Below are 26313 nucleotides of genomic sequence, written 5' to 3'. Positions count from 1 at the left end.
TTGGGGATTTCTCAGGGTATAAGCTTAACTTTGGGAAAAGCGAGCTGTTTGTGGTACACCCGGGGGACCAGGAGGGGGGATTGGGAAGCTCCCACTGAAAAGGGCGGAGAGGAGCTTCAGGTACTTGGGGGTTCAGGTGGCCAGGAGCTGGGGGGGCCTTGCATAAGCTAAATCTCACAAGGCTGGTGGAGCAAATGGAGGAGGAGTTTAAGAGGTGGGACATGCTACCGCTGTCTTTGGCGGGTAGGGTGCAGTCAGTCAAGATGACGGTGCTCCCGAGGTTTCTGTTCCTGTTCCAGTGCCTCCCCATCCTTATCCGGAAGGCCATTTTCAGGCGGGTTAACAGGAGCATTACGGGGTTTGTGTGGGCACACGGGACTCCAAGGGTGAGACGGGTGTTCTTGGAGCGGGGCAGGGATTGGGGGGGCTGGCGTTGCCCAACCTCTGTGGGTATTATTGGGCTGCCAATGCAGCGATGGTGCGTAAGTGGGTCATGGACGGGGAGGGGGTGGCATTGAAGAGGCTGGAGATGGCATCCTGTGTGGGCTCGAGCCTGGAAGCGCTTGCAACGGCGCCGCTGCCGCTCCCTCCAACGAGGTATACCACGAGCCTGGTGGTGGCAGCTACCCTCAAGATTTGGGGGCAATGGAGGTGGCACAGGGGGGGGGGGCCTCGATGGGGTCCCCGATACGGGGGAAGCACCGGTTTGTTCCGGAGAAAATTGCTGGCGGGTTCCCGAGTTGGCACAGGGCAGGTGTCAGGAGGCTGGGGGACCTGTTCATAGACGGGAAGTTTGCGAGCCTGGGTGAGCTGGAAGGGAAGTTCAGGCTCCCCCCGGGGAACACCTTTAGGTACATGCAGGTAAGGGCGTTTGTCAGGCGGCAGGGTTCCCCCTGCTGCCGCCGCGTGGGGTCTAGGACAGGGTGCTCTCGGGGGTATGGGTTGGAGAGGGGAGGATTTCGGAAGTGTACCAGGTGATGCAGGAGGTAGATGAGGCCTCGGTGGAGGAGCTGGAAGATAAATGGGAGGAGGAGCTGGGTGAGGAGATTGAGAAGGGGACGTGGGCGGCTGCCCTAGAAAGGGTGAACTCCTCCTCTTTGTGTGCGAGGCTTAGCCTCATACAGTTTAAGGTACTGCATAGGGCTCATATGACCGGGACAAGGATGAGCCGGTTTTTTGGGACCGAGGACAGGTGTATTAGGTGCTCAGGGAGCCCAGCAAACCATGTCCACGTGTTCTGGGCATGCCCAGCGCTGGGGGAATTTTGGAAGGGTGTAGCAAGGACGGTATCGAGGGTGGTAGGATCCAGGGTCAATCCAGGCTGGGGACTCGCAATATTTGGGGTTGGAGTGGAGCCGGGAGTGCAGGAGGCGAAAGTGGCCGGTGTTCTGGCCTTTGCGTCCCTAGTAGCCCGGCGGAGGATTCTTCTTCAGTGGAAGGATGCGAGGCCCCCAAGCGTGGAGGCCTGGGTCAACGATATGGCGGGGTTTATTAAATTGGAGAGGGTGAAATTTGCCCTAAGCGGGTCAGTGCAGGGGTTTTTCAGGAGATGGCAACCATTCCTAGATCTCCTGGCAGAACGGTAAAAACAAAAGGTCCGCAGCAGCAGCAAAGGGGGGGGGGGGGGGGGGGGGGTTGTGAAAATGTGAAAATTTGATTTTAATTTTTTTTTTAAACTATCACTGTCGTATCCTAGCACTCCTGTGGAGAGGCCTGGAGTGTTTTACTATGCTATATAAATGATAAATGTACGTTGTTGTCGTCTTTGTGCGTATGAGTCACCAAGTGGGCAATACACTTCTCAACTCATGCAAGACACATCAGGTGAACTTAACTTTCAGCTTCTTTTATAAAACAATTCAGAAAAATTGATCCAAATTGTAAATGTTACTTACTTTGAGCAAAGTGTGGTCAGAGCTTCTTCAAATCTGTTGCTAAGAAAGAGGTCTAGGGCTGCCACACATTCATCCAAAGACACCTTCAAGTCTGCTTTAGGTGACCTGTTCAAAAGGAAGGTTAAGAAATAACTAAAAACATGAACAATATAATCTATATACAACTGTATCTATTTCAGAATCTGGGATTTGGAAGAAGTGCTGCCATGTTTGATATTTGAACACTAAAGCTTGCAATTAAATTACAACTTATAACATCCCCTGATATTGGCTGCTATTTCATTATATGAAATATTTAAATTCTGATCAATCTTTTACTTTTGAGTTATTCTGAAAAGTTGAGTCAGCTTTGTAACATGCTCCTTAAAGTTTCTCTAAAAATGTCACTCAAGCATAGATTTAACACAATTTTCCTGAAACTGTACATCACATCCACTGAAGGAGGTCATGCACAGGCTGGAAGAGATGCACAGGCTGGAAGAGATGCACAGGCTGGAAGAGATGCACAGGCTGGAAGAGATGCACAGGCTGGAAGAGAAGTCAGTTTGGGGGGGGGGGGGGGGGGGGGGGAACACTCAAGGACCTAGAAAGTGGGCTCCCAAGCTCTCCCATGTAGCACCGGAGGTCCTGCTGGAGAAGGTACAGAGGAGGAAGGGTGTCCTCTATTCACAGGGTAGAAGGAGGCCACAGCAGCATCGAACGTGATGCACAACCAACTTTAACACATCTACCATCTAACAACAGAATAACATTACCATAACTCTCACTGTTGCATCCTTCACAGGCACTCACACCACAAATGCACCTCACAGCTCTTTAATTATGTGAGGCATCACATGTGTTACCTATCTTTTGCTTTCAAGAAAATATAGCACTAAAAGGCTATACCACTCATTGCAAATGTTGCGGCTAAAGGCAGAGCAGGTGGTATATCATCTAGAGCTGGTCATGTCAACTTCCTTACATATACACAACTTATCGGATCTCAAACCTATTCCCCCAAAGCTGTCTTCACATCCGAGTGATAATTTGGTCTCATCACATGTAGTCACATTATAGTGGTCACATGTACTGCACCCTAACCCTTTCAGCATTACCATTGCAGGCTCTCAGCAGAAAGACCTCCCTCACTCCCACGAGCAAGTGCAAGATGAACAACAGGTAACTTCCGCCCCTTCCCAAGAGGAGGAGGAGGAGGGCAAAGAAGAATGCACTGCATCATTACCACTGTCTCAGTTAACAGCACAGACACTCGCACAAAGTGTAACAAGTTGGTAAGTTATCAAAATCGTTGACACATAGACTCGGCATCATGTTCACACAAAGGCACTGCTGCTTTGCCAGAGTGCAAGATTATTGCAAGCCAGCAGGAGTCTCACAGCGAGGCACACTGGGCAGCAGCCACACAGGGTGGATGAAACATTTCCAGCAGACAATGCACAATAATATCACTGTATGGAGTCAGATGAAGACTTCACAGGCAGAAGAAGACCAATAGTTGTGATAAACCTTATGTAATCATGCACAGCCTGCCTGAATGCTTACTCATTGTGGCTGGGGAAATGGAGGAGGTCTTTTCCAAGTTGATCCATGGATTGCGCTAAACTATTACTCCATTGCATGACTTTTCTTCTGGTAAAGCTGTGAGAGATGTTCCCTCTCCAGCTGCCCATCACCAACTACTGTAGCTTCCAGCTAAAACTCAAGAACAAAGGGAAGCTTATATTGCCAACAAGGACCTCTGGTTGCCAAGCAAGTATCACAGTTGGAACTCCCCCCCCCCCCCTACACACACACACACACACACACACACACACACACATATATATATATATAATATAACGACAGGTCCCTTCAAACACAGAAACATTAAATTAAACCCACCTAAAACTATATCATATTTCTCATATTTACCAAAACAAATACAAATCTCTTAAAGCTATCTTCGGTTTCCTAATAGTAGGAGCTGAAGATAACACTTGCACATAACACTAAGAATAAACACTGGGCGAATAGCTTAATATTTGTAGGTGCTGTTTGGGTCAGGTTTTCACCGTTACTGATGTAGATAAAAAGTGATGATGGTAATTGGAGCATGGGGGAAAATCAATGTTTTTTTTAAAATTGTGTTCTTTATTCGAAAGGGGTTGAAATCATTGACTGCAGATGCTGGACTGCCTGATGGAGCTTTCCTCCTGGAAGTTAAATCATGCAGCAAAAGTGCTCCAGCATCTGATCGTGATGCATGTGTCTCAAAATAGCTCAATTAGATGGTGACGATTGTCTCTCCTAGGAGCATCCTGTCTAGCTGGAAAACTCTGGTACTCCCCTTGTACCCCTCCTTCTCTTGTGGCTCCTGTGTGTGAATCTCTGACGTAACTGCTGGAAATTACTGGTCTCTCCAGATTGTGGAACATGCAGCAAATTGCCACGAGTCTCAAGACCTTTTTTGGCAGAGTACTGCAGGTCATGTGCTGACTGGCCCAGACATCTAAAGCTCTGCCTCAGGACTCCTACACTCTGCTCAATGATATTTCTGGTAGCTGAGTGGTTCTCATTGTGCGAGTGGTCAGTTATGTTTGGGGAATCAGCAGCCTTGGCATCAAACCTGTCACCCATTCGCCAGCCATGAACATTGATCACTGGGGCTCAAAGATCAATGGGACAGGTGACTACCTCATTATTCGCCAGTGCACGAGTCCACTTTGCAACCACCATCAAGTCTGGGAACTAAAGTAGTGAGCAGAGTAAAGTTCATGGATGTTATTTGTAGCCTCCTCAATGCCTTGGTCCAAACATGGACTAAACAGCTAAATTCTAGAGGAGCGGCGAGAGCAAATACTCTAGGCACCAAGGATGCATTTTACCGAGTCTCACATCGACTAGCCCAGGGGTGGGCAAACTACGGCCCGCCAAAGGTCTTTATGCGGCCCACCAAGTCATTAAAAAAAAGTTTTTAAAATGTATTTTTAAGGTTAATGGGGGGGGGGGGGGGGGGGCTGTTGGGTTGCTTACTGGTATAGGGTGGATACGTTGACTTGAGTAGGGTGATCATTGCTCGGCACAACGTCGAGGGCCGAAGGGCCTGTTCTGTGCTGTACTGTTCTATGTTCTATATGAGGCGCCCAGAATCATAACCGGGCGAAGTAATTATTTTACTTAATATACTATGCGGCCCTTTAAAATTGTGAATTTCTGAATGTGGCCCTTGCACGGAAAAGTTTGCCCACCCCTGGACTAGCCCCAGCAAATTTGAAGAATAGAGGGGGAAAGTGCACCAATTTTTGGAATCACAACTTTCTTTTCCTTCTTTGATGGAATGTGGGCGCCACTGGCTAGGCCAGTATTTATTGCCCATCCCTAATTGCCTTAGAGAAGATAGTGGTAAGCCGCCTTCTTGAAATGCTGCAGGCCATGTGTAGATACACCCACAGTGGTGGTTAGAAGGGAGCACAAAGGAAGATAATTGAGATTTTTGGAGGCCAATTCTCTCAGCTCCAGGACAATGCTGCAAGAGTTCCTCAAGATTCATCATTTTCAGCTGTTGCATCAATGACATTAGATGGATGTTTGCTGATGATTGCAGTGTCATCACACATTTGACATCACTAATACCACTTACTTCCACCTCTTTAACTTCATCTGGTTTTGACCTTGTCCTTAGTCCATCTGCTGCAGAAACCTTTGTTTATGGCTTTGTTGCCTTGAGATATGGCTATTCCAATGCACTCGTGACTAGTCTCCCTCATTCTACCCACTCACCCCTCCCCATGTCTCTAATCTCCTCCAGCCTAACAATCCTCAGATAATTGCACCCATCTAATGCTAGCTTCTTGTGCACCTGATTTTAAACGTATCACCAACGGCAACCGCAACTTCAGTTGCCTAAGCTCCAAACTCTGGAATACACTCGACACCTCCCTCCATCTCTACCTTGATTTCGTCCTTTAGGACAATTCTTAAAACCTACCTCTTTGTCGTGGAAATGATAATAAAGACAAATTCCTCAAGGTTCGATTTAAGGACATTTATTTACACAAATATATTTGCGGAGAGTGTTCCAGCTGCAAAGCCAGTGCAGTGCACTCGGATTCGATTGACTTTAGAACAGGCATGTTTATATTAAATAGACCTTGGAAAGTATGCAAGATGATATTACGTAGTACGTATGTTCTTGCCCTTGGCTAAAAACAACTCGAGTACACATTTTGTTATCTTTCGAAGGACAATAAGGCCAATACCAGAATATTAAGCAGTATTTCATTTATGTTACCTGACCTACTTATTTTCATTCAAAAGCAGTGTTGAACTATAGTCAAGCATTTGCCAGGATGCTCCTAAGTTGGCAACTCATTAATTTCCCTTCCACACATTAACCAAATTTTTGGTCATCTGGCCTAATAGCTCCTTACATAATGTCATGTTTTGTTTTATAATGCTGCTGTGAAATGCCTAGGCACATTTATCATGTTGACGGCACTATTGAAGTACAAGTTGTTATTCAATACCATTTAGCACCCTTCAGATACTGAAGCAATCCATGTCAAAATACAGCAAGACCTGGGTAAAATTCAGGCTTGGACTGCCAAGTGGAATGTAACATTTGTGCCACAAGTGTTAGGCAATGACCATCTCTAACAGAAGAGAATCTAACCATCCCCATTAACATTCAATGGCATTATCATTGCTCAATATCCCACTACATCTTGGGGTCATCATTGGCCAAAACTCTTACTGTACCATATAAATACTGTAGCTAGAAGAGCTTCCAAACCCACAACCTCTATCTGTAGAAGGACATGGGGGCTGCCGATACCTGGGAAGGACATGGGGGCTACAGATACCTGGGAATACCACCATCAAATTTCCCTCCAACTCACAAATCACCCTGACTTGGGACTATATTGTTGTTCTTCACTGTCACTGGGTCAAAATGCTGGAAATCCCTCCCTAACAGCACACCACATAGACTGCAGCGATTCAAGAAGACAGCTCACCACCATCTGCACTAGAACAAATATGTATGGACAAAATTGCCAGCCCTGCCAGTAACACTCACAACTCAAGAACAAATAAGAATAAATGGTTTCTTGAACACATTTGATAAAGTAGCCAGTGTAGCTCTTATAGCTACAGTATTTCAGCTGAAGTTGCACCTCATAGGTGCCTGGACTCGCTGCCGAGGAGATGGTGGAAGCAGGAATGATAGTGACGTTTAAGGGGCAGCTGGACAAATACATGAATAGAATGGGAATAGAGGGATACGGACCCAGGAAGTGTAGAAGATTTTAGTTTAGATTGGCAGCATAGTCGGCGCAGGCTTGGAGGGCTGAAGGGCCTGTTCCTGTGCTGTACTTTCCTTTGTAAGAAGTCTTACAACACCAGGTTAAAGTCCAACAGGTTTGTTTCAAACATGAGCTTTCGGAGCACTGCTCCTTCCTCAGGTGAGCAATGCTCTGAAAGCTAGTGTTTAAAACAAACCTGTTGGACTTTAACCTGGTGTTGTAAGACTGCTTACTGTGCTCACCCCAGTCCAACGCCGGCATCTCCACACGATGTACTTTTCTTTGTTCTTTGTTCATGGGGTTGAAGGCAAATTATTAACCTTGTTAGGAAAATGGCTGAGCATCAAGAGACAGACAGTAGAGATAATAGATAGATTGTGACAAGTGGTATCTCACAAGTATCTGTGTTGGGGCCTCAACTATCCACCACATTTAATGAATTAGATGACAATATTACAAAGAGAAATTGTTTAATTCATTGAATCAGCAAAACTGTGATATGTAGATTTCAATAAAGGCAAATGTGAGGTCATCCACTTTGGACCTAAAAAAGATAGATCAGAGTACTTTATAAATGGTGGAAAGATAGAAACAAGGAGACCCAGAGAGACTTGGGGGTTCAGGTACATAAAATCATTAAAATGTCATGAACAGGTGCAGATAATAACCTAATGGCCTTTACATGTGTACACCTCAAATACAAGAAGGGAGAAGGCCTGCTCCAAGTGTCCAAAGCCTTGGCTGGGCCACATTTGGGGTATTCTCAGCATTTCTGGGAATTACACAGAAAGAAAGGAGGAAAAGCAGATTCACCAGACTGATCCCTTAATTTTAAGGTTACAATTACAGGGAGATATTAGACCAATTAGGGTTGTATTTCCTGGACGTTTAAGGGATGATTTGATCAACATTTTCAAGATATTAAATTGAATAGAAAAGGTAGAGCGTAACCATTTCTACTGGTTTGAGGGTTGAGGAATCAGAAGCATAAAGACTGTAACTTTTCTGCAAACAGCAACTGATGCTGGATCAATTGTTACATTTAGAATGAAAGACTTTTGCTATCAAAGATATGAAAGGAAGGGGAAAGGCAGATATATGGGGTGCAATTCAATGAACAAGTTTCTAAGTGTGGGAGCAAGTGCGAACTGCCACAAGCTTCCCGGCGCTCGGCCCGGTGAGACCATCACAGCAGTCTAACATTAATTGGTCCACTTAAGGAGGCCCCACAAACTTCACACCACAAATCAAGGCTCACTAGCCGATTGGCTGGGATCACACTCGCCAGCCCCCTGCTAACAAGGCAGACCAGCTCATAAACTACTCTTGCACAGCTAACCCCACTCAAGTGGTGTTAAAGCAGGAGCCTCGCACCAGCTGTAATCTTGGATGGGAGCTGAGAGCTATGGAAATGAGAGGTACAGTGTTTCAATAGGTGAGTCGTTGAAGCAGCCAATAAGAATGAAGGAGCCGGTGTGCAGCCATATTTACAGCAAAAAGATCGGAGGAAATTCCACGTTGAAGTGTTTATCGATTGCCAAGACAGATTAATGAATTGTTTATTGTTTGCAGTCTTTAGAGAAACCAACTTCCATTCGGAAATGAATCATCTTTTGTCAAGAGCATCTCTGGCGCCGAGTCAACCAGCTCCACGAGTCACGGATGCAAGCCTGAGGAGGCTCCTAGAGGCAGTCAAGGCCAGGAAGGATGTCCTGCTCCCCCGAGAGTCGCAGAGGATAAGATACTGTCAGTGCCACCTGGGAGGAGGTGGTGGCAGCTGTCGTTGGCTCGGGCAGAGTCGCCAGGAGGACCGGCACCTCGTGCCTCAAGAAGGTCAACGACCTACACCGGGCCGCATGGGTGGGTTGGCACTGGACCTCCCACCCCACCCCGCCCCCCTCCACAACTCCCCACCCCACAGGAATGCGCCTATCACCGCCCCCCGCCCAGCACCGGGCCGTGCTGAGGGCCACCCATGCCACACACGCCGACTCCTCCCCAAAACCCTTCTCTGACGCCTTCGCTACCACACCTCTCCCAAGCCCCTTCAACCAATCCCCCCAAACCTTCCTCCTCCTTCCCCATAGTGACCACGCGTGCAGATAACGGATTACCTCTCTGCGTCCCTGCAGGAGAAGTTGTCCCACAACCGTCGAGATAGGGCCCAGACAAGTGGCGGGGTGTCAGACAACAGAATCCTTACCACTTTCAAGGAATGGGCCCTGCATGTTGTGGGAGTGGCCGAGGACAGAGTGGTCACCAATGCGGAGGTTGGCGCATGCCGCAGAGGTGAGGATCCACCAGGCCCCATCCAGAAGGACTGTCAAACGCGAGTTGTTAATGCCATTCGGAATGACCCATGCCTCCCACTGACCACATGGTCATTCTCTACAGGACCTGATGGTGCTGGCCCATCTGGGGTTGACCCCGACCCAGCCTCCCATGAGAAAAACTCGAAGGTGTCCAAGGATGCCACCATAGATGCACCACAGCTGTGATCCCCACCCTCCATCAACGCTGAGACACGCTCCTCAATGGTCAGACTTCTGGGGCACATTCTGTTGAGCACCACAACAGTTCCAGATGCACATCAGGTGGAGGCAGGAATGCCCAGGCGAGACTGCAGTTGGAGGTTTGATGCTGAGCCTCAGGACCATGTTTACCCGGAGCTGATGCAGGCGTTAGGGTGCGGCCGTGATATTCAGAGGAGAATGTCAGTAACACTCCAGCAAGTACATAGCCAATTGGAGGAATCCCAGAGGCCACGGGGCACAGGACATGGTGCCGGCAATGCATGGCACCGAGGCTAACATTGCTAGGGTGGCAATCCCAGTGGAGAGCCTGGTGCACGATGTAACGAATGGAGATGTCCCAAAGAGTGGCTCAGTCAGTGACGGCCATGGCTGACAGCCTTGGCAGACTGTCCGAATCACTGGGAGACATGACCCAGTACCATGCAGACCTTGATGAGGTGCTGTGGAACATGTCCCAGAATCAGATGAGTATCGGCTGTGGATTGATTGATTGTCACATGTGCCGAAGTACAGTGAAAAGCATTTTTCTGCGGCCAAGGGAACGATATAGACAAAAAGAATTTTCGACAGAGTACATCGACAAATAAGTAATTGGTTACTGTACAGAACAATGGCCAACAGATAAATACGACATGAGCAAGAGCAGCATAGGGTGTGAATAGTGTTTCACAGGGGATAGATCAGTCCAAGGGAGAGTCGTTGAGGAGTCTAGTAGCTGTGGGAAGAAGCTGTTGCTATGTCTGGATGTGCAGGTCTTCAGACTTCTGTATCTTCTGCCTGATGGAAGGGTCTGGAAGAGGGCAATGCCTGGATGGGAGGGGCCTCTGATAATGCTGTCTGCCTTCCTGAGGCAGCGAGAGGTATGCACAGAATCAATGGAAGGATGTCAAGCTTGTGTGATGCGTTGGGCTGAGTTCACCACACTCTGCAGTTTCTCGCGATCTTGGACCGAGCAGTTGCCATACCAGGCTGTGATGCAGCCGGATAGGGTGCTTTTTATGGCACATCTGTAGAGATTTGAGAGTCGATGCAAACATGCTGAATTTCTTTAGGCAGTAGAGACGCTGTTGGGCTATTATTAGATTTCTTGACTGTTGCATCAACAAGAGTGGACCAGGATAGACTGTTGGTAATGGTGACCCCCAGGAACTTAAAGCTATCGACCATCTCCACTTCGAAGCCAATGATGTAGATGGGGGCGTGTGTCGTACTACGCTTTCTGAAATCGATGATCAGTTCCTTGGTTTTGCTGATATTTCAAGAGAGGTTGTTTTCTGTACACCATGCAACCAAGTGATCTATCTACCTTCTGTAGTCTGATTCGTCGTTGTTTGAGATATGGCCCACCACAGTCATATCATCTGCAAACGTATGGATTGAGTTGGAGTTAAATCTTGCCACACAGTCATGTGTGTATAGGGAGTACAGTAGAGGACTGAGCACAAATCCTTGCGGGGCTCCGGTGTTGATGACTATTGTGGAGACGGTGCTGTTACTTATCCTGACAGATAGCGGTCTGTTGGTGAGGAAGTCAAGAATCCAGCTGCACAGGGAGGGAACAAGTCCAAGATTGCGGAGTTTTGTTATTAGTCTTGTCGGGATAACGGTGTTGAAGGTGGAGCTGCAGTCTATGAACAACTGTCTGATGTAGGTGTCCTTTGTTAGAGGTGTTCAAGTGTCGATTGTAGGGTCAGGCAGATAGCATCTGCTGTGGAATGGTTGCCGGACAGGCAAATTGCAATGGATCAAGACCATCAGGGAGGCTGGCGTTGATCGGTCACATGACTAGCCGCTCGAAGCATTTCATGATGACAGATGTCAGGGCCACCAGTCAGTGGTCGTTGAGGCAGGCTACCTTGTTCTTCTTTGGTACTGGTATTATGGTGGTCTTTTTGAAGGAGGTGGGAACCTTGGAGCGGAGAAGTGACGTGTTGAAGAAGTCTGCGAGTACACACGCCAGCTGGTTTGTGCAGGATCAGAGTGCTCGCCCAGGGACTCCGTCAGGGCCCATCACTTTTTGCGGGTTCACTTTCAGGAAGGTGAACCCACGGAGCTTGTCCCAGTCGCAGGTGGACATTACTGAGGCTCTGCAGAGCATGTACCAATCACGGAGGAGCATCGCCGAGGGTTTTGACACCATGATGCAGACATTGTGGAGCTACCAGGGCTGGCAGAGCCAGATAACACAGGGGCAGCTGGGGCTCAGTCCAGCTGCCCCTTTGTCCCAAGGTGAACCCTAGGGCCCTTCCTCTGTTGTGAGGTGAAGCCCAGGGCCCTATGGGTACTGACCATGAGGAGGGGGCGCTGGATGTCCACCCAGATCGGTCCTATGGAGTGGCGACGGTGGCAACTAGCTCCCCAGAGTTCCACCCTGCTGATGACGCCTCGTTTTGCGGTCAGCACCCGGAACAGCCATGTGCCACCGTTATGTGAGGCGGGGCCCTCCGTGCCCCAGAGGACACCCGCCAGGGGCATCGAAGGCCACGGAATTTGGTAAGCAGCAGGCTGCCTCCAACCCTGATGTGCATCCTGGGGAAACATCTAGACCTAGCAGTAGAGCAAGGTGCACTGAGGATCATTAAGGGGGCACTGGGGCAGCAATATTGGGAGCAATGACAGACTAGGCCTTAGGCCACAAGCTACATGAAGCAGGGTACGGCGGGGGCTTCCACGGCCCTCCAGGCTTGCTGGACCCTCGTCACTGCTGCCTGTCCTCCAGCAGCATCCGGCTGGTCCTCCGGTTCCACCCCGGAATCATTCTCCAGCCCCTGCTGGTCTAGCGCCTCCTTGGAGTGGCAACATGTTCACTCTCCTTGTCGCCCTATTGCTCTGCCAGGTTGTGAGGACACTGCAGATCAGCACAAAGCAGGTGACCTTTTGGGGGGGGGGGGGGGGGGAGGATGTACTGCAGGACACCACCGGTCAAGGCATCGGAACCACATTTTGAGCAGATCAAAGCACCACTTAAATGACAGACCAAGTGGCCACATGGGCCTCGTTGTATCCCGTCTCCGCATCAGTCACCGGCTTCCGTACTGGCGCCATTAGCCAGGTGCTAGGCGGACACCCCTTATCCCCCAAGAGTCAACCGAACATCCTGGGGTGATCCTTGCAGAGGTCAGGGATGTCTGACTGCCGCAGGATGTAGCTGCTGTGCACACTCTCGGGGAAGTGTGCACACATATTCATGATCCTAAGATGGTGGTCGCACACGACCTAAATGCTCAGAGCGTGGGAACCCCTTTCTGTAGATGTAGGGCACTCCCAGATGGCCAAGTGCGCACAAGGCAACATGCGTGCAGTCTATCGGCCCCTAGACCTGGGGCATCCCTGCGATGGCAGAGAATCCTGCTGCCCGGGCATCCAGTTGTGCTTGGTCCACGTCAAAGTTTATATAATTTTTTTGCCCAGGCAAACAGGGCATCCAAAACTTGTCAGATGCATCAGTGGGCTGTAGCTTGGGAGATGCCACACAGGTTCCCACTGGAGCCCTGGAATGATCCGGAGGTGTAAAGATTCAGGGCTGTGGTGACCTCGATGGCTACCAAGAGCGGGTGTCCTGCTCCTCCATGTGGTGCCGCACCGTCTGCTTTTTGAGATGGAGCCTCTTGGGGCACGCACTGTCATTTGCTCGAAAGCCCAACAATGCTTGTACACCCCAGGCTGTCGCGAGCCTCCCCCTCTGGTCTGATGGGAGGCCGGGTCATGTGTGGGGCGGGGCCTTGCACATGGGCCAGCACGCTGACTCTTTGTTGATACTGCTGCTGTCTCCGGCGCCTGGCCGTCCAGCCTGCGGCAGTACCATTAGGGCAAGTTCAGCGGGGTCCAAAATACCACCCATACCATACAATAACTTTAAGTGGATTGGAAGAGGGTGGGAGAGTGACAGTGATGGCTTCCACCTTGGGACCCTCCATTCACCCATTGATTCCCCCCCCAAACCTGGTATGCCCACCCACGGCAATCCACTGGAGATGTGCGAGGTACTCACTTAACCACGATTACCAATTCCCTATTAACAATACCCTTCAGCCGCACAGCCAGAGGTCACCGCGGTCAGTGGGAGTTATGGGTTTTCAGTGGTGCAGACAGGCAGGAACTAGGGTTCCGGTGGAACGGGCGCACACGATCCAGGGGTTGACATGGCAGAGCCACGTGCAGTTGCCCCCCTAGCAGAAACCCCCACCCCTATCCGAGCACAGGGGTAGCGAGCCCAGTGTCCCCAGGCTGTTTGCCTGTGAGCAAAGGTGGCTACTCACCTAGAGTCCCTGCACGTTTTTACAAAGGATTACTAAGCAGCGCCCGCGTGACCACTTGCTGGGGAGGTGGCCTTTTGATCATGGGAGGCCATTGGATATATGGTGGCGCCTATTAATTGTATGGAAATGGGGTTAAAGTGGTGATTATTGTTTTCTTGCTATGCTATGGCGGGATCCTGATTTTCCCTACGGGAGCAGGCTGGTTCCATCATAAATGGTTTGGCACCCGGCGCGATTCTCATTTTTGGCCTCTCCCGCTATTCACTGGCCTCATAGTGCTCTCACTGAAGCACAACAATGCCACTGAATTGTGCCCCTGGAGTTAGATCAGCCAGGATCTCATTGAACGGGGAAAACAGGTTTCAAGGATTAAATAGCTCATTCTTGTTCCTAAACTTGCAATGCAGCTTGAGATTCAGTCTTGGTTACTTCAGAGGCTCATTAGCACATCAAGTAACTGAGGAAAATTGTCCCTGATGTAAATTGAGGGAAAAAAAAGTTGATTGGGATTTTAAGAAATCAGTTTAAATAACTGAACAGCTGATTCCTATTTAATTCAAATTACATGCTAACGACTGAAAAATAGTTTCAATAAAGATAAATAGCTGACAAGACGCAACTTGAAGGAGTTTAAAAATGCATTGGGGCATGGGCTTGCTGAGTTTAGAAGCAGGTATTTCTAACGTCATCATGTGTACCAGATGGGAAGAGGCAAAATCAGTAGGTTTTGAAGCTAGACAATTCTATAGAGAAATCTCAGTGCTGAAGGCACAAAATGCAGACTTCAGGGGAGGTCTGAGGTTATAGCCAGCATTTGTGGGCAATGGGTGTTGCTGCTGTTGCCCATCCTTAATTGCCTTTGAGAAGACAGTGGTGAACCACCTTCTTGCAATACTGCAGTCTGTATCGTTTAGGTACACCCACAGTACCGATGGGTACACAGTGCCAGGATTTTGCCACAGCGAAGATGAAAGAACATAGAACATTACAGCGCAGTACAGGCCCTTCGGCCCTCGATGTTGCGCCGACCTATGAAACCACTCTAAAGCCCATCTACACTATTCCCTTATCATCCATATGTCTATCCAATGACCATTTGAATGCCCTTAGTGTTGGCGAGTCCACTACTGTTGCAGGCAGGGCATTCCACGCCCTTACTACTCTCCGAGTAAAGAACCTACCTCTGACATCTGTCCTATATCTATCTCCCCTCAATTTAAAGCTATGTCCCCTCGTGCTAGACATCACCATCCGAGGAAAAAGGCTCTCACTGTCCACCCTAAGTCTCTCACTGTCCACAATATAGCTCCGTCAGGGGGATCGTGTGTGAGGTGGGCGGGGGTTGGTGTTGTTATGCATCTACTTCCCTTGTTTTTGTCGGCAGATATTGCAAGTTTCTGTTAAAGAAGTCTTACTGAATTGCTGCATTGCGTTTTGTAAATGCTACACACGGGAGCCAATCTGCACTGGTAATAAAGAGAGAGAATGTATGCTAAAGCTGCTAATGAGGTACCAATCAAATAGACTGCTTGATTATTGCTATTATTATTATTATTGATTATTATTATTGTGTATTGCTGAAGCTACACTCATCCAGAAAAGTGGAGACTCTGGACTTGTGCCTCAGATGGAAGGAGGATCTGGGATCAGGAGGTGAATTACTCAACAGATATCCAACCTCCGAACTGCTCTTGGAGCAATGCTATTGATGTAGCTGATCCAGTTAACTTTCTGGTTCATGGCAATCCCCAGCATGTCTGTTGCTTGTGGTGATTCAGCAATTGAAATATACCACTAAATGTTAAGGCAAGGTAGCTAAACTCTTAGGGCTGCATGGTGAACAGTGGTTAGCACTGCTGCCTCATGGTGCCAGAGATCCAGGTTTGATTCCAGCCTTGGTTGACTGCGTGGAGTTTGCATGTTCTCTCCATGTCTGTATGGGTTTCCTCTGGTGCTCCAGTTTCTTCCCACAGTCCAAAGATGTGGTTAGGTGGGGTTACTGGGATATGGGAGAAGAGTGGTCTAGGTAGGGTGCTAGTTTCAGAGGCTTGGTGCTAACTCGATGTGCCTCTTTCGGCATTGTATGGTTCTTGCTGAATATGGCCATTTCTTAACACCTGCATGCAGCAAATGTTACATGCTACCTATGTAGTCCAAGCCGGAATGTTGTCCAGGTCTCAGATGCACACAGGCACAGACTGGTTGTTCAATTTCATTCGCAATATAATCACTGTGCAATCATCAGCAAATATCCCTATATCTGACTTTATGGTGAAGGAAAAGGACATCGGCGAAGCAGCTGTAGATGGCTGGGCCTAGGACACTATTCTAAAAAACTCCTGCAGCAATCTCCTGGGACTGAGAAGATCAGCCTCCAATCATCACAACTACATTCCTTTGTGCTAGATAATGACTCCAACCTGTGGAGATCCCCCCCCCCCCCCCCCCCCCCTCCCTCCAATTTCTACTTACTTCAATTTTACTAGGGCTCCTCGAAGCCACACTCGGACAAATGTTGCCTTCATATCAAGGGCAGCGTATCGGACCTCAGCTCTGGGTTCCAATTTTTCTGCCCACTTTTGGACAAATGTAATGTAATCTGGAGGCATGCGGCCCTGGCGTAACTCAAACTGAGCACCAGTTCGCAGGTTATTTCTGAGTACATGCCACTTTACATGCACTGTCAACAACTTGCATCACTTTGCTGAAATTGAGGTTAGACCGATGGGCCAGTAATTGGCCACATTAGATTGGTTCTGCTTTTTTGAGGACAGGAAATACCGGAGCAATTTTCCACTTTGTTTGGTTGGTACCAATGCTGTAGTTGTAGTGGAACAGAGCACATGTGTTCCATACATTGGGATTTGGAAATTGAGAGGGCCAATATTTTTCACTATGTTCAGTGCTCTCATCCATTTCTTGACATCACAAGGACCAAATTTGAATTTGCTGAAGACTGGCATGTGGGAATCTCATGAGGAGGCCAACATGGAACATCCTCTTGGCACTTCTGGGCTGAAGATGGTTGAAAACGTTTCAGTCTTGTCTTTTTCAGTGACATGCTGGGCTCCGCCATCATGGAGGATTGGGATGCTGGTGTAGCCTCTTCACTATTAGTTTTTAAATTGTCCACCACCATTCATGACTGGTGATCTGTTGGTTGTGGGATCACTTTGCTTTACCCAATGTTCTGTCCTCTGTTACCATGCACGTGGTGCTGTATTGTAGCTTCGCCAAGTTGACCCGTCATTTTCAAGTACTTTTGCTTCTGCCTCTTGCAGGCTTTTCGACATTCCTTTTTTTTTTTTTTAATGGAATTTTTTGCAGAAAATATAACAAAAAGTATAGCAAAAAGCAGTAATATGCAACTAACAGCCCCATAACACCCACAATTCCCCCCATACCGTAACATCACATGTATCACATTCCCCCACCCCCCCCAAACAAGAGAACTTAACCATAAATTAAAATTAGATAAATCAAATTTAAATAAAATAAGCTAACATAATCAACGCCCCCCCCCCCCCCCCCCCCCCCCCCCCCCACCCCCGGGTTGCTGCTGCTACTGTCCCAGTACCCTATCGTTGAGCCAGAAAGTCGAGGAAAGGTTGCCACCGTTTAAAGAACCCTTGCACCGATCCTCTCAGGGCGAATTTAACCTTCTCAAGCTTAATAAAGCCCGCCATGTCATTGATCCAGGTCTCCACGCTTGGGGGCCTCGCGTCCTTCCACTGTAGCAAAATCCTTCGCCGGGCTACTAGGGACGCAAAGGCCAGCACACCGGCCTCTTCCGCCTCCTGCACTCCCGGCTCTACCCCAACCCCAAAGATCGCGAGTCCCCATCCTGGCTTGACCCTGGATCCCACCACCCTTGACACCGTCCTCGCCACCCCCTTCCAGAACTCCTCCAATGCCGGGCATGCCCAGAACATATGGGCATGGTTCGCTGGACTCCCCGAGCACCTGGCACACCTATCTTCACCCCCAAAGAACCTATTCATCCTCGTCCCAGTCATGTGGGCCCTATGCAGCACCTTGAATTGGATGAGGCTAAGCCGCGCACACGAGGAGGAAGAATTTACCCTCTCCAGGGCATCAGCCCATGTCCCGTCTTCGATCTGTTCCCCCAGTTCCCCCTCCCACTTCGTTTTCAGCTCCTCTACTGACGCCTCTTCCTTCTCCTGCATAAGCTTGTAGATATCGGATATCTTCCCCTCCCCGACCCAGACCCCCGAGAGCACCCTGTCACTCACCCCCTTCGCGGGGAGCGCAGGGAATCCCTCCACCTGCCGTCTAGCAAATGCCTTTACCTGCAGATATCTAAACATGTTTCCCGGCGGGAGCCCAAATTTCTCTTCCAACTCCCCCAGCTTTTCGACATTCCTGATAGAAAGAGGTCAATCTCCGGGCCCAATGGTAATTGCAGAATGAGAAGTTTGCAGGGCCATCATGTTACAGATTTTAGAGAATAATATGATTTTGCCTTTGAAGCCAAACAAATTTAGTCTGATTGTTTAATTATACAAAGATGCAAATTTTAAAGATTTTAAAACACCTTCACAGAATTCAGTTTCTTTCACTAACACTCATCAGGTAAGGGTGCCCTACAAACCCTAAAGGAACTAAAGCAAAATACCGCAGATGCTGGAGGTGTGAGATAAAAACTGAAAATGCTGGAAATACTCAGTGTGCCTGACAGCATATGTGGAGAAAGAAACACAGTCAATGTTTTAATCTGTGACCTTTCAACGGTCATCTAAGAAAACCATACTTGGTAGTAGGTCTCACTTGTTTACAGTGACAGATCCATGTATAACTGAGCAAATGTATAAAAGTCACAACACATCCACAGGCACGAAGCGCTGAGAGACTCTCAGTCCATGTTCCAACACGTTAATGGAGCCTCAGCTCATTTCTGCAGCTCCTGCAACGTGATCTCTACTGTAACAACCTATTCCACTCTCAGTACAGCTCAGGTTACAATGTTAAAAGGGAAAGGTAATCACGTTCCCCGCCTCCTTCCTCATTAACCACTGGTTTGCAACGATAGACATGTCACACTAAATAATCGTACACATTCCTGTGGATTTCAGTGTCTCAAGCTCATCTTCCAGATGAATTGCTTGTCTGTTGGGAAAACATGTTGACATATGAACTGATCATCACTGGGGCTTGAACGCTAGTTGTTAGCACAACGTGCAACGGTTGACACGCATGTTAATAGTTTAAGAAGATATGATTATTTATCAGCACTTAATAGAATCTGGATAGTAATTATAATTACATTTAGTGCAAAAAGCAATTTTAATAACCTTCAGTCATGTCAACAACAGAACATTACAGCTGTTTTCCTAATACTTTTTTTTGAGTTCTCAATTGGACTCGAGAATTATTATTATTTTTTTTTTAAGATCTCCCATGACATGGATTATGCTGCTTTGTATCTCTCATTTGCGGGTTCCACATCTGGACGGTGCTCTACGTCTCTTGCCGGGTCTTCCTTACCTGGCATCTCCAGAACTGAGTGCAGTGTCCACTGGAGAACTTCACAGCAGTGGGGCAAGGCAGGACACATCCCCTTTATGATAAGTTTAAAGTCCAGGGTGAATGTTAGAGAATTGTCAAATGGCAAATGGGTGAGTGGATGAAGGAGTGACGGGCAGGAAGGTCGGTGGGCTGGGGTGGCCAGTCTGTATGGCAATAGGGTGGCAGGTGGGTAGCATGGCATCTGGGTAAGTATTCATATCAGTTTAGGCAGGGCGGTCATGTCAGCCTTGATATCTCTGTTATGCATCTCATATTTCTACACACACCTCTCACCTGATCCTTTACCTATTTTTTCTATTTCCCCTCACTCTCCCAAGATTATTTCTCCCATCTCACTAAGCATATGTCTACCCTCTTCTTTCTGTCTCTCCCTCAATCATATCTTTCCACATCCCAATTGATGTCGCCACCAAAAATAATTACAGCGGCTTGCATGAAATATATTTAAATGGTAAAATTGGCCAAAGAAAGAACAAAGCTGAGACTATGGCTGGAACTGGGAGGGTCCTGTAGTGCGGAGGGTGGTGGATGCCCTATCCCGCGGGACATGCGCCAGCGTGCAGATTGACCGATTGAAAGTCATCCACAATGACCTCTGCCACCCGGGGGTCACCCGGCTCGCCCACTACATCAGTGCCCGAAACCTGCCTTTCTCCAACGAGGAGGTAAAAGCGGTCACCAGGGACTGCCCCATCTGTGCGGAGTGCAAACCGTACTTCTGTAGACCAGACAGGGCCCACCTGGTCAAGGCTTCCAGGCCCTTTGAACGCCTCGCGATTGATTTCAAAGGGCCACTCCCCTCAACTAACAAGAACGTTTACTTTTTAAACGTCGTAGACGAGTTCTCCCGTTTCCCATTCGCTATCCCGTGCCCTGACATGACCTCCCACACAGTCATTAGGGCCCTGCATAGCATCTTCACCCTGTTTGGTTCCCCAGCTACGTACACAGCGACCGGGGTTCGTCCTTCATGAGCGATGAGCTGCGTCAGTACCTGCTCGACAAGGGCATTGCCTCGAGCAGGACTACCAGCTACAACCCCAGGGGGAACGGGCAGGTGGAGAGGGAGAACGCGACGGTCTGGAAGACTGTCCTACTGACCCTCCGGTCTAGAAAGCTCCAAGTTTCCCAGTGGCAGGAAGTCCTCCAAGACGCGCTTCACGCTATGAGGTCCCTTTTGTGCACAGCGACCAATCAGACCCCTCACGAGAGGCTCTTCATTCTTTCCAGGGGCACTACCACGGGGGTCTCACTTCCGGCATGGCCGAGGACACCGGGCCCCGTACTCCTGAGGAAACACGTCAGGGCACACAAAACCGACCCCCTTGTTGAGAAGGTGCGCCTGCTCCACTCCAACCCCCAGTACGCATTCGTCGAGTTCCTTGACGGCCGTCAGGACACGGTATCCCTCCAGGATCTGGCACCTGCTGGATCCAGCGCCCCCTCTACCCCCACAGAAGGATCCCTCACCCTACACCCCATGCTGCCACCCCCTCGCGCTCCCGAGCCCGCGAGCTCGCTCCACCAGTTCCGTGCCCCCGCGCCGGCCAGCCCCCCCAGTCCCCGGTCGAACCAGGGGTGTATGAAGCTCAGATACAACCCTCCCTGGAGTCCGCCATCGTACCCCAGCGCACAACACCCATCCAGCCACCACAAGAGGCTGCAACCCCGGTGCTCCGCAGATAACAACGGACAATTCGACAACCTGACAGACTGACGTTGTAGACCACCACCCCCGCCGGATTTGATTTTTTTTTTTGCAGGGGGTGAATGTGGTGAATGTAATATCATAATTCACACTATGTCTTTGTAAGCGCAGTAGTGTTATCTGACCACTAGGGGGAGTAGCTCTGGGAATGCTCAGGAGCTTGTACAGGGCTCCACCCTTGGCTCCGCCCACGACTCCTTCCCCCTAGTGCTGCTGTATAAATACCCTTGTCCAGAGTCAGCCTGTAGTTCACAGAGAGTTCATCAACGGGTAACAGGCTGGCTCTGTAGCAAGTCGATTAAAGCCTATATTCATATTGGAAACACGTGTCTGGTGAATTGATGGTTCCATCAATGGCAGAGAGAGAACATTTTTGGTTGAGATACTGGCATGGTCCAGGGTGGGGGGTAAGTATATTGGATTTTAAATAAGTTTTATTGCCGCCATTAACCCAGTATCAACACTATTGTTTAAACAGCCACTACTAAATTTAAATATTTTTAAGATATAGACTATGGGATCATTCCGTTTTTACATTCTCTTTGCAACTAATGTAAATATTGGTTTACTCATGTGTCCCTGGTCCCTGGAAGGTTAAAATGTTACCTGCAACAGCTGTAGGTTCACTTCCTATTTGCCTCACAATGCAGTACCTGACACCACTTGAGGGAATTATGCTCATTCTCTAGAGTAAAAATTGAGCCCATAACCTTCTGACTCAGAGAAGCAAGTAAGCCTCAGTTGAGGGATACTGAATTGTGAATATGAAACAGAATATGTAGGTTCCATCAGAAAATGGTACAGTGATGGGGCTTCAACTGAAAATTGGACAGATAGTAAGAGCTTTTAAAATAGCAGGAAAGAGTTACTCCCTCCCCAATACTATTGGTACTCAAGGTGTATTAGACATATTGGTCACCATTCTCCAGGTTTAAACTCCTCCTCATGTTTGGTGCACATTCTCCCTCAATTTTCATTTTGACATCAGACTCACTCTTTTATGCAATATGTGTTCCCTTCATTTACCATTAAAAACCTGCTGTTTGGGATTCTTTGTACACGTTCGTGATGATCCGATGGAATGGCAGAACAGATAGAGGACATACTGGCCTACTCCCTTACTTACAGAGAAATGTTGAACATGGACCTTTTAATGTGGTGGTTTTGAACCAGCTGCACGCTGAATTTGAAGTGGAATGCAGAACACAGGCCTGAACACATTGTTGCAGGTACCTACCCTACTTCAGCACTACCTACAGAGAGATTATACCCAATTAAAAATCAGGGTGAAACATAAGAATTGTACAGGACTGCAGGCAACCATTTGGTCCGTCAGCTGTTTGAACTAGCTTTCAAATTACTACTTTGCCCCGACTCCATTCCCACAATCCTACAAATATTTTGCAGTCAAGGATATCCAATTTCTCTTTGAAGGTTACTATTAAAATTGCTCTCACTATCTTGAAAGCTACTATTGAATCAATATAATCTAACATATTTACAATAAGGGAGCAGAGGTGAAGTTTGTGTGCTAGATGGTGCTAAGTTTTCAATCTAACACAACCATTTCCCTGTTATTCGGGTCACTGCCCTCGTAGAGTTTGCACATTCTCCATTACCTGAAGTTTGAAAAACACCCAGCAATCCAATTATGGATTTTACCTTCCCAAAACTTAAAATGAAGTTCTCTAGAATATTTTAAGCTGTGTTACACTTATGTGAAATACTGATGGCTATATGTCAATCACTTGTGATGCTATCAACTCTGTGATAAATTAGGAATATTGCGCAATATTGGCAAATTGGCACTAGTGCATTAATTATGCCTGGTGACAGCAATTCAACCTAATATTCAAACTATTGAACACTCATTGGCTCCTCAGCCCACACCAACCACATACTGAATCTTTGTGAAACGTACCAGTCTCAGTCCAGTAGGTCACCAAATCCTTTGCAATTTATAGTAAGTGAATTGATGCAATGCATTTGTAAACTTCTAACATGAATAACGGAGCATTATTTAATCAGGTCAAAGACAACTATTGAACAGACTCCCTCGGGGAACAGTAGAAATAGATGGCATTGATTCAATACTGCACAATTTTTTTCAAACAAAAATTATGTTGCGAGACTAAATTAGTAATATAGTGCATATGATGTGTTTAAGTGTGATATGCTTAGAAGGAAAATGGGACTTTCGACCTGTGACTCCCAAAGCTTTCCACCACTGGGTCTCAGTGTGTTCTTCACATCATGCTTGGGTCCTTTGTTGACTAAATGGTAGAGATTCATTGCTATTATTTGTCAAACCTCCATTATTATTTTATCATGTGACTACCCATATGGCAGAAGGCAAAGTAGGAGACACCTCAATTTCTCTTTGTTTGAGGATTCTTAAGTTGGCATGTTGTGAATCTACAGGCTTTGTACGAGTACGCTAAACAATTTCACAACCTTCAGCAGATTCTAAATACAGAAATCGGATGGATTCTTGGATATACATCCTCCCCGCGATCTTGAGGTCATTCTGTGTAACCTGGCCATCACTCAGTACTACAGTTTATCTCCATAAAATCCCTATAGTGCAGGAGGAGGCAATTTGGCGCATCAAGTCTGCACCGACCCTCCGAAAGATCACCCTAGGTCCACTGCCTGCCCTATCCCCATAATCCCACCTAACCTGCACATTTTTGGACACTAAGGGGCAATTTATCATGGCCAATCCACCTAACCCGCACATCTTTGGACTGGAAATCAGAGCACCCGGAGGAAACCCATTGCAGACACGGGGCGAATGTGCAAACTCCACACAAGTTCAGAATTGAACCCGGGTTCTTGGTGCTGTGAAGCAGCAGTGCTAACCCTTGTGCCACCATGCCACGCATAACATCAGACAACTCCTGTCTCCACTTATCTGCTGCTGAAATTCTCGTCCATGTTTTTTGTTACCTGTAGTCTTGACTATTCTATGGCACTCCTTGCCAACCTCCCATATTCCACTTTCTGTAAACTTAACGTTATCTAAAACTCTGCTGCCCATGTCTTCACTTGCGTTAAGACCCGTTATATTATTTGTCCATTATATCTGTGATCGGCAAACTGGTACCCAGTTAAGTAGGCCTCATTCTGGTTTAAAAATCACTCCCTGGCCTTATTCACCCAGTCTTTGTAATCTCTTCCAGTCTAGCACCCCACACTCACGACTTTAATTGCTCCATACCTTTAGCTTAGTCCCCAAGCTCTAGGATTTCATCTCACTGCCCTCCTTCAAGACAGCCGTTAAAAACCTACTTCCTTGAACAAACATTTGGTCAGCTGCTCCAAGGTCTCTTACGTGGCTTGGTAATTCAAATACTTTAATGATACTACACGTAATCAAGTTGCTGCCGTTATCCACTGTATAATAATATGTCAAAATAACCAAAATATATAAAGATTGGTGCTTGGCTGATTCTAATCATGTGATTCTTAGCTAAAACTAAGATTAAATAAGTTTGGAACCCTTTGCATAATTGTACGACTGAGAACTGGATCTAATTTTAGGAAATAAAACAATGTACAAAAGGTACTTTAATAGCAATAATAGCTACTGAATAGTTTCTGTGTAACGGTTAGGTTCAGTAAGAAGCACTCAAAACAAAGGCACTCGAATAGAAACATGGACAATTCGAATAACACGAAAGGAGGAAGAGAGAGAGATGAATTGGGAAGAAAAACTGGCAGCCAAGACAGTGAACAAACAATGGGGGACTGTTAAACAGGAAATAAACTAGACCAGTGCTTCAAAGCGAAATTTCTTGATGAGTGGAAACATTAAAGTAAGAAGTATTAAGTAAAGAAAGAGACATTAACAAATCTAAATCTGGTAGAAAATCAAGTGAATTTAAAAAATCAAGTGAATTAAATATAGAAGAGTTGAAAAATCCGATGGGCTAAAGGGGAAGTATGCACGATAGGTTAATATAAAAGGGTAAACTATAAAGGAATCTATGAAACACAGATGGGGGTAAAATAAGTGAAAAGACCAATGATAGTGTACTGACATGAAGGGCTGACTGACTACATGGCCTCATTTACAGAAGTGTGAAAGTGTAAGGAGGATAACTAAAACACCAACATCGCCAGATAGTTTACATTTCAGAATGTCGACGAAAATTAGAGCGGAAATAGGAACAGTACAAAGTCGGTTGCAAAAATCACGGTTTTTTTTCCTGCATGTGCAGATAAATATAAATGATTTATGTTAAACAAATGCGCCTTCATAGCGAATGAGATATAATGCGAATTGACAGACACAGAGATGTTGGCGAGGGGCTGGGACAAGCCGAGATTCTAATGTTCAGCACTAACCTCATGTCAGCCTTACTCTTGTGTTTCCACAGCGATGTGAAGTTCATGAATGCGGACATTGAGCTAGCAGACGGATCACGAAAGTTAGACCGGGTTGGGGTTTAAAGCTTTCAAATGATTTCTCTCCCGGTGACTTCTGTGCCTGAAGTGAGGGACGTGAGAGAAGGAGAGAAATGTTGTCTTCATTCTAGGCAGACGCCACTCCCAGAAGCCACCTTGCAGTCAGCAGTCAGTCAGGTCCCGCCCTCGCTAACCATCCGCACCTTAACTAACAAAGTTTATTCACAGCTGAAAACTTTCTGGATACTACTCTTTTCTGGACGATGAAAAATCTAAAATTCAGGAATGCATCAACCCGCCCCCCACCAAGCAGCCTGCTGGAAATTTAAATCGCCCCAACTTTCGTTTAATTATTCTAGTGAGGAAAAAGAAGGCGGGACAAATCGAGAGAATGGAACTAGCACAGGGAGGAGTTGAGGGGAATAGCGCTGCCTTTCAGGGGGGAAGCTGAGTAACCACATGCTCAGAGAATTCACTGAAACCAGGTGGGAGCAGGTTAACGCCGAGTATCAACGTAGGCGGAGACCTGTTGGGCGGATTGGCATGTTTTTGCACGTAACCGCTCTAACATTTGTCCATGCTTTCCGGGTTTTTTGTGTGTGTGGCGTGTGCTGTTAGTTGACTCAATACATTACCCCCGTTGCTGTACACCAACAAAAAATAACTCGGATAAAT

At 47.4% G+C, this 26313-nt stretch overlaps 1 protein-coding gene across 1 annotated transcript in view; it reads right to left on the bottom strand.

Annotated features, from left to right (window-relative positions):
- Positions 1-25949, bottom strand: part of ttc39a (tetratricopeptide repeat domain 39A) — a 143266-nt gene extending 117317 nt beyond the window's left edge. The window contains exons 1-2 of the mRNA XM_038794269.1: positions 25579-25949; positions 1896-2000 (exon numbers count right to left, since the gene is read on the bottom strand). Of these exons, the coding sequence (XP_038650197.1) occupies positions 1896-2000; positions 25579-25637 (164 nt within the window). The 5' untranslated portion in view covers positions 25638-25949. The remainder of the gene's footprint in view (positions 1-1895; positions 2001-25578) is intronic.
- Between the last annotated feature and the right edge of the window lie 364 nt (positions 25950-26313).

Source organism: Scyliorhinus canicula, chromosome 4, assembly GCF_902713615.1.
Source record: "Scyliorhinus canicula chromosome 4, sScyCan1.1, whole genome shotgun sequence".
NCBI lineage: Eukaryota > Metazoa > Chordata > Chondrichthyes > Carcharhiniformes > Scyliorhinidae > Scyliorhinus > Scyliorhinus canicula.
The sequence above is the reverse complement of the archived record's forward strand: the minus strand, read 5'-3'. Positions and strand labels throughout refer to the sequence as shown.